The sequence below is a fragment of the Crocodylus siamensis genome, chromosome 6 (assembly GCF_052110815.1).
Source record: "Crocodylus siamensis isolate JL-2025a chromosome 6, ASM5211081v1, whole genome shotgun sequence".
In the NCBI taxonomy this organism is placed as follows: domain Eukaryota; kingdom Metazoa; phylum Chordata; order Crocodylia; family Crocodylidae; genus Crocodylus; species Crocodylus siamensis.
Genome location: NC_143400.1, coordinates 28929169 through 28937941, shown reverse-complemented (window position 1 = coordinate 28937941; position 8773 = coordinate 28929169). Strand labels below are relative to the sequence as shown.

Here is an 8773-nt window from a genome sequence, read left to right as displayed (position 1 = left end):
TTTCAGAAATTGTCTTCAAGCCTCATCTGCTGATTTCAAAAGATAGCTTGAGCATTCCAGCTTTCTTTTTTTTTCTTGGTGACAGAGTGAAGTGAAGGTACTCAAAAGGCTCAGGAACTGATGGCAAAGAGAAGGAGCCCCAGATGTAATTTATTTTTTAACTGATCTTGTTATTTTTCATGATTTTGGTAGGGGGCGACTTAAAACAATTTTTGAACGCACAGCATTGGCAACCTTTTGCCCATTATCAATGTCAAATAACAGGGTGAGGTTTTTGCGCTGTAGACAGTTTTGCACTGAGATCTTGTTTGACTTTAGGGGTATAGGTTGTAGCCGTGTTGGCTTAAGGACATAGGCAGACAAGGGTGTTAGGGTAAATAATTATATCTTTTATTAGACCAGCTCAAATAGTTGGAAATATTCTTCTTTGCAAGCTTCTTTGTTTGAGTTTAAGAATTTATCGTCTGGCTTTTACCACCAGTTTTTAAAAGAAGTGTAATCTGCATACCAGAAATTTATCATTAAGTGTATTGAATGTAGCTATTACATTTTTTCTCTTATCTGCTGTAGTTGACTAATCCTATCAGTTTAATATCAAAATCCTCTGTTAACAGAGCACTGACATTGTGAAATAGTGTATGACACAACAAATAAGTGAGGACATGCCCTTAAGATAAGTTTTGCCCAGTACTTGTCCTTGGGAAACCCAGGTATAAAAATGGAAGGCAGTAAATAATTTTTTCCAGAAGAATTTGTGTCTCCTCTGCCATCAAAATGAAGCTCGCTGTGAGTACATTTATTGCTTTCTTCTTATACAATAGTAGGGCTGTCCACAGCATTGAAACCCTACACAGGCTGAATTATTGCTCACTTCAGCAGGAGTTGCATATGCATAAGAGAAAAAGATTTGGGCCTGTTCTGGTGAATCTCTACTTTCATTAAAGACCCCCGCAAGAACCATCTATGGAATAAACAGGTCCTAATGGAAACAACAGCATTTCTGTACAAACCAAAGGGCTTATCTGTATTGTGCAGCATCTGCCACTACAGCTTTGTTGGTAGTGCTGGGGTAGCAAAGTCTCCTAGTGGAGATCCAGCAGATAGCAGTGGAGAGGATTTTCTGTGATGCCTTTAATAAAGCTACTTTCCTAATTAACAGAACCTGTGCCTTCTTTTGTCACCCTGGCTGCACTGGGACTGATGAATTTGCCAGCAGAGCTACCCTTAGCTAGAGAGTGTGATATTTCACACCCCTAACCAACATAGGTATGTTGGGAAGATTTTTAAATGCCCCTCAAATACCATATTCCCTTTTTTCCATAGAAGACCTTCTCATCTATGCTGCCTTGGAGCAAATCATTTCCAAACAAATATAGCTAGATACTGATCTGGGTCTGATACTCTGGTGTAGTCTGGGTGTGCAGAGTGGCAAGGAGACTTTCCTTGCCAGTCCAAAATTTACTTGGAGAGGGTCAGGACTGCTGTCAAGATGTCTCTTTGGGGCACGTAGGACTCTTAAGGGAGTAGGGAAGGCAGTTGAATCTCTGTACTTGGATATGATGAACAACCATGACCTAACTGTACATGACTATAAATATACTACATACTATTACCACTTTACTCAGTATTCAAAACCTCAAGGTAAGACCATAAGGAATTAAATATTATAACCAGAGGTTATAACCATTATAACCACTGGGCACATGATGAACATTACAGCATTTTTAAATACCCTTTACTGTAGGTTTTAAGTGTTATGTGATAAATATTGGGCCTTCTACCTGAGTAAAGCATGCTGCTGAGGTTGATAGGAAGTTTCGTGATATGATTACCTTAACACAATGAAATAATATTAAGCTAAGCTAAAGCATAGGGCCCAAAGCAGCAAAACACTTAAGAGTGTACTAAACTTTACACCTAAACTTACACCTTAACCCTCTTTTAGCAAGACAACTATTTAAAAATGTTATGGTTCTTATGTACGTTTCAGATTGTGATTGCTTCTCTCCTCGGAGTCCTTCTGGCTCCAGTTCTCGCTAATGATGTAAGTATAATAATTTGGCATGAGTGCGGTGGACTGCTGTTGTCAAAATTGTTATCTATCCTGTATGATTCTTCATGTCTGGAAAGTCTGTTTCTGAAAATTAATCTAAACTATCATGAGCACATGAAACTGACGTAGTACAAAACTGTCTTTACTTCATCAGGTAGAAAATACCTGAGTCACAAAAATGTCTAAATGACTCTGTCTGCCCAGAGTTTACAAGGTAGAGAGAGCTGAGTAGGTATTATATTCTCCTTGAATTTGATATGATTTTCCTTGAAAAACTGCAGGAGAAAATTCATTCTGAGGTATTGGATGGAAACCCTCCAAACTCTGATTGACACCGATGTTTTTTCCACAAAAAAAATTCTGTTCGGCCTGCAGGGCATTTTGCACTGTTGGGGGAAAAAAAGTTGTTTTTATTTTACTAACTGTAATGATATGCCAGTGCAATGACAGGTATGTGAAACCCAGAAACAAACTGTAAGCCAATTAAGAGACTTCAAGGTTTTGTTAAAATAGCATCAGCAGTTTTCTGGCCTTCCCCTGAAATATCTCTGTCGTGTATCCCTTTAATATGATTCCAAGGGCAATGATTTTTCCAAATTACTCAGGGTTATGGGAATTTTTTTAATGACCTCATTTACACAGCCTAAAAGCTTGGAGGTGTTTTCTGTTTGTTTTTAAAATCAGGATGTGGATGAAGATAATCAGGGAAACAAAGCCAGACGTCCCTACCAGACTCTGAGCATCAGCAACAATAAGCATGTAGCCAACATTGACATGAACGATGGGTGGAACTCCTGGAACCTGGTTTGGGACGAAGAAACTGTAAGTGGTCAGCATGCAGATTTCTTGACTCAGTAGTGTTACTTGTACTTGCCCAAAGCTGCGCTACAGTGAACCAAGTTACATTGGTGTTGATGACGCCCCAATGGGCTTGATTCCCTTTCTCACTGCCTGCATTATGGTGATAAAGCTATTGATTTAAATGGAGTTCCTCGGAATATATCCTGTGTAAGTAAGAAAAGAATCTGGGCTCACTACATCTTTTAAAAATAGAGTTCTTTTTAGCGTCATTAAAAGCCAAAACTGATAACAGTGTTTCTTGCTAAAGGTAAGCAGTGTATGAGCCCTCAAATACAGTTTTCACCTTTAGTTCAGTAATCTAAATCAGGATCCAGATCTTTTGTGAAGAAATAATTCAGCTTGTTGGGAAGAGAGGTTCAAAGAAAAGTTCCCAAGAAAATCAATAGAACTTGAAATCCTGGGATTTTAGATGCTTTGAAAACTGTCCCCATTAATCCTATTATTTCTGATGCAAGATGCGCTCCACTTGCATTTTCAACAGTGTTTATTCACACAACTATAACAGCAGGACTTTTCTGACATACAGCAGCAATGGTGATAACCATTTGCTTCATCCATGGTAAAAAAAGCCCAGGTCAGTCCTCAGGACAGATTTCTCTAGTAAACAGAAATTGGGAACTTTAATTTTCCTAGTCCATGTTATTTGCACTGTGAAAACTTGACACACCGCACTTTTTTCCTACCTCTCTATCTCAAGGCTCCAACTCTACAATGTATTTAAGTTATGAGGATGGAGTAGCCTAACTGAAAGACCAGCCTCTGGAACTTTATTTTTCAGGGCTACCTGGCAACCAGGATATTTTCAAAGAAAGTCTGCATTGTTTCCAAAATGCGCAAAAATACTGTGCCTGACACTGCACTGTTTCCTCAACTGATCAAAGAAAGAAAGGTAAGACCAAGAGGGGAAGTGGGAATGAGACTGAGGCGTTTGCTTGTAAAAAATGAGTCCTCTTAAAATGATGGAATGGGATGGAGACTCTAAAAGCTAACATGAAGTTTCGCATTCAGTCTGGTGCAGTCTTCTCAGCCTTTATTTCTGACCCTGAGAGCACCAGCTGTTCTTGCACAGCACTTTGCATAGCCAGTGTATACCAAACCAGATGAAAAATACTACTCATCTGCTTTTGTAGTGTCATACCTTCTTTGCCCTGGTATAAGTATGTGTACAAATATGGTGATTATTTAAAAAATTTACACAGATAATGACAGCAGAAAGGATTTTCACATGTCCATGAATTCAGATAGTTAAGACACTGGCAGTATTCCACCGTTCCCAGGCATTGTTGCTCCCTTCTCAAAGGATCTTTGCATCCTCAGTCTCTAGCTCTTCCTGTTTTTTCTGCTTGTACCCAGTGTGAGAGCTGACTCCTAGCTTGTATTCATTCACTTAGGCCCTATGTATCATGACAAAGGAATGCATTGTTATGAATGGCAAAAAAAAGGAACATGTACTGTTGTATATGAATTTTCAACCCAGTCTTCCCTTTCGTTAACTTGTCGCTATTCTGGTTTATTTCTTGGGTGTTCAGAGTGCTGGTTTAGAAGCTCCTCCTGCAAAGGAAGTGTTATGCCTTGTCTCAGAAACCACAGCCAGTGACCTGGCCTCATTTGGACAGTCTATTCAAGCTCAGTGCAAAGGAGTTCCAACTTACATTGCTCATCATGTTCAGGGTGAGTACAGTAAGAACTGACATGTCATGCACCAAAACCCCTTATCAAATCTGCAGCACAAAACGAGGCAAGTATGCCCCTTTCCTAAATAGAAATGGGCCAGCAGCAAGATTCCAAATACGAACATCACCAAACACCAGATGTTCCCACAAGGCCCCAGGATCCAACACGGATCTGCACCTGTACTTTGCAAGGATCCCTTGATGCTACAATGACTTGACTCCAAGGTTCAAAATACAGCTCTGAATTTGGCAGCTCCAGCTTTCACCTAATACGTTTAGTGACTAATGACTTTTCTTTTTGACACTGGAGAGAGAGAGAGCATTACAGGTTCCCTGACTTAGTTAACATCCTTGGATACTTACAGAAGTAACTTTAAGCGCTTTGCACAAAGTACTTAAAGTGTCATTGAAACCTAACACACATGCAGCTCCTGTGCATGGGGGCTTAATGCCTCCATGCATTGACAGAGGCCAGGCAGTGGAAGGGTGCCATCACCTGCTTTGTATGCTGGCCAGGGGTCTTTGGGCGGGGGCAGTCTGGGGGCTTCTGAGCTGCACAGGGAGGAGACTCTCTTTCTCTTCCCTGTGGCAGACTGTGGACATAACAGGTAACCCCCACAGGGAACTGTATACAAGTTTCCTAAGGTACTTTAATTTAGAGTGCCTTCACTTACTTAGCTGATTGAGCATGAGTTAATTTTTTTGCACAATTGGTTATTGTAAAAGCTCTCTGCAGCCATGCACCTAAGTTATGACACAGCTGTAGGGAACTGTCAGGGGTGAAAACTGTCACCTCTGTCTGCACCCCAGAATCAGCCTGTTCCCTTCAGGCCAGCTGATTTAGGTGGCTCTTTCAGTTGCACAAAAAATGTCCGTTATCCTTTCTATTCTTTTGTTATCGGTAATCTCAGTCAACACAATTTTGTCTGTCATTTAGTCATTACAATCTAATTTAGATCAATTTTACCTTTAAATGCCATCTGATAGCTTCTAAAACTATATAGATCAGGGCACTAAAAATCAGAGGTAAAATGTAATAAATAGTATGGTTCATCTGATAGTATTAAAAAGCTGTTCTACTTTTCATTGAAGTAAATGAGAAATTTGCTACTGACTTCAATAGGCCTAGGTCCTCTTGATTTAAAAATAATGCTTTTTAATAGGAAATAGAAAGTATTTAAGGCAAGGGAAAGGAATATTAGATCCTACTGTTGTTAGGGTACTGGCTATTTGATATCACTGACATGCCCTATAATTTTATAATAAACTTCCTTTACTTGATGAAACAGTAACTACAAGTAAGTAAAGCTTTTCTTAGGTTGTTCAGGAATAAATATGAAGGCATGATAGATGGCTGAGACCCACATACCTCTTAAGTTCCACTTCATGCATTTTCATAGTTAAGTCAGACTTAAGAGATGCTGCTTTTATATGTAAGATGCAGAAGTAGACAGATCACAGATAATTTATGGCAAGGTGGATTTTTTTCATATTTTCAGTAGAAACAATAAATGCTGTTGTATCACCCTGGGTACCTCATATAGTGCAGTGGCTATTTTTGCATTTTTTTATTATTTTGGAATACTTGGAAATTGTTTTTCACATATAGAAATGCAAAGGGTGCATCCACATGAGACACTTTTATACACAGTTGAATAATTAACAGCATGGTGAATATCTCAGTGTCTACACATGCACCCCCATTACGGCACATGAAACTAATGAACTCTGCAGCAGGACAGTACTTGTAAATACAAGCACTACCCTGCTGTGGAGCTTCTCTGTGTGCAGTAGTGCATGTATAGGCACTGCCCGCCTGGTCAGGTCACAAGGGTGCTTCAGTGCTGAGGCTGCCTGCCAGCACTGCAGCATCCTCATGCCCCAGCCAGCTCTTCTGCAGCACATTGAGCCTGGTCACAGCAGTCCTGAGCTGGCAAGCTGAACCCCAGGACCATCTGGGGCTCCTCTGACTGGATTGCACACTGAAATCAATCCAATCACTGGACTGCAGTACTGAACTAACATGGTTGTAAACCAGGCCTGGTAATGGTAAAGAAAAATTACCCTCTGGTTAGTACAAATCTTAAAATAATTTGGGGGGCATCTACACGAGCAATTAGCTCTGGATTTTATTCATGTGCACTAATTGCACAGTTAGACACCCCCAAAGTGATTTTAAGACTTGTACTAAACAGAGGGTAATTTTGCTTGACCATTATCAGGCCTGTTTTACAAGCATGTTAGTTCAGTGCTGCACTCCAGTGATTGAATCAGTTTCAGCGCTGCTGCACCAGAGTAAATTTAGCGTGTCTGGACAGTTGTTTTTTGTGGAATGTTATTAACGTATGTTTTGGATTGCAGAGAGTTTCTAAATGAAGCCAAGCCTTCATCAAAGCTTGCCTGGTTTGTTCCGAATGGAGAAATGCAAAGTGAATTTTGCACAGTATGACAGTGAATATTGTGAATGCACGATATTGCAATCAGAGCAGTGAGACTTAGAATGAAAAACTGAGGGTGCCTGTAGGTGTGCCAGGAGGCTGCTCCAAGGCGCTGTAATTAGAGCACATTAGAGCAGCCTTGATTAATCAGGTCTGCTGGAGCATGCTAGTCAGCATGCTCCAGTCAGACTCTACGTCTCGTGTTTCAGAGTCCCCATGCTTCAAAACAGTGGCGGAGGCACTTTAAAGCACATTTAAAAAGCTTTAGTCAAAGTGCCCCGTCACCATTTTGAAGTGCAGGGATGCTGATACATGAGACACTGTGGGAGTTTTCATCAGAGTGGATCTTGGAAGCCACTCTAATTAAACCACCCGTCCCCCAACTCCCTGCAAAATGTGTAAAAATGCCCTGAAATGTCAAAATTTTCCACAAGAAAATTCTGGGAAAAAACCCATTTCTGATCATTTGACCACAATGCTGTCTTTCAGTTTTCACTGTTTAAGTTGTTGTTTATAATTTTATGTTATTTTATGTTATCAGGTTGTTTTATACTAATTTTATTTTCGATCATTTTTATTGTATCATTTCCAGGCATTATTAAAATCTTAACAACAGTAAGTTGCAAAGATAAAATCCAGTATACCCATTTTGGTTCTCTTTTTCCTTAGGCCCCAATTTTTCCCATGAACAGTGTTTCAGATTGAACCTGGGATTCATACACATCAACTTCTGTACCTACATTAACAAGTAAAATAATTCCTGACTAGACTGATGTAACATTGAAGACTAGCAGCCTGCTGACAATCGACCTACTGATAAGGAAAAAAATGTTTTTGATGCTTTTTTTTTAAGCATTTTTTTTTCTCATCCCTTATGCTTTCTGGACCGAAGTATTCTCTGGTTTTACAAAGTCTGTCAATAAAATGAATTACAGCAATTTACTTCATGTTTCTAATAATCAATACTTTCTCTCATCCATATTGATTTAGACTGTGATTTTGCAAACAAATCCTTCAAATCTGGTCAGTATTTGGATGGGAGACTGTTAAAGAAAACCCGAAGGCCTTTAAAAACTTTGATTTGAGAGCTTAGTCAGTATATTTTTGTGAAACATTATAAACACTATAGAAAACAAGTTCATTTTTAAAAGAAAATTTCCATTTTAACATAAGAATTCAAAGCAAATCTTTGTTCTGCAAATAAATATTGAAGAAAAAATATATGATGCTTTAAGGTAAACTCAGTCAAATCTATAATACAGTAAAAATAGTCTTTATTTATCAAGTAAAGGGCTATCAGAGAAAGCTAAACTTTTAAGCAATGGAGTTACTTTTTTAATGAATCACATCAATTGAATCTTTCACACTTCAAGAATGTAAAACAATAGCAAGTTTGGCTTCTTGCTGTGATGGATATGAATATCACTATATTACATGGTGAACATTGAATGCATCTTTCAGTTTAATGCTGTATGTTATAGCTGAGACAAGAAGGAAATATAAACTACTGATTCAAAGTTGATTGACAAGAGAATAATTTTTTGTGAGTGTTGAATGGTCAAAGTAGAGATACCACAGATACTCATTTATTGACTCAAAAAGGCTTTCATAGCTGTGAATTTTAGTAAAATGGCTGGCTTTTTTCAACCATGCATATTCAATATTCAATTATCCTTTTCAGTATTGCAAAAGAACTCGGAATTCCACATCCACAGAAAAAAAGATTATTTTTCTTAGCAAAGCATAAC

The 8773-nt window shown here is 38.8% G+C and overlaps 1 protein-coding gene across 1 annotated transcript; it reads left to right on the top strand.

The window, feature by feature from the left end:
* Window positions 1-756: 756 nt before the first annotated feature.
* On the top strand, window positions 757-8074 carry LOC149862068 (gastrokine-1-like). The gene is made up of 6 exons (XM_090052188.1): window positions 757-786; window positions 1991-2044; window positions 2738-2875; window positions 3693-3803; window positions 4444-4585; window positions 7695-8074. The coding sequence occupies exons 1-6, from the start codon at window positions 775-777 to the stop codon at window positions 7775-7777; spliced, it is 540 nt and encodes a 179-aa protein (XP_089908314.1). The 5' UTR covers window positions 757-774; the 3' UTR covers window positions 7778-8074.
* Window positions 8075-8773: the final 699 nt, after the last annotated feature.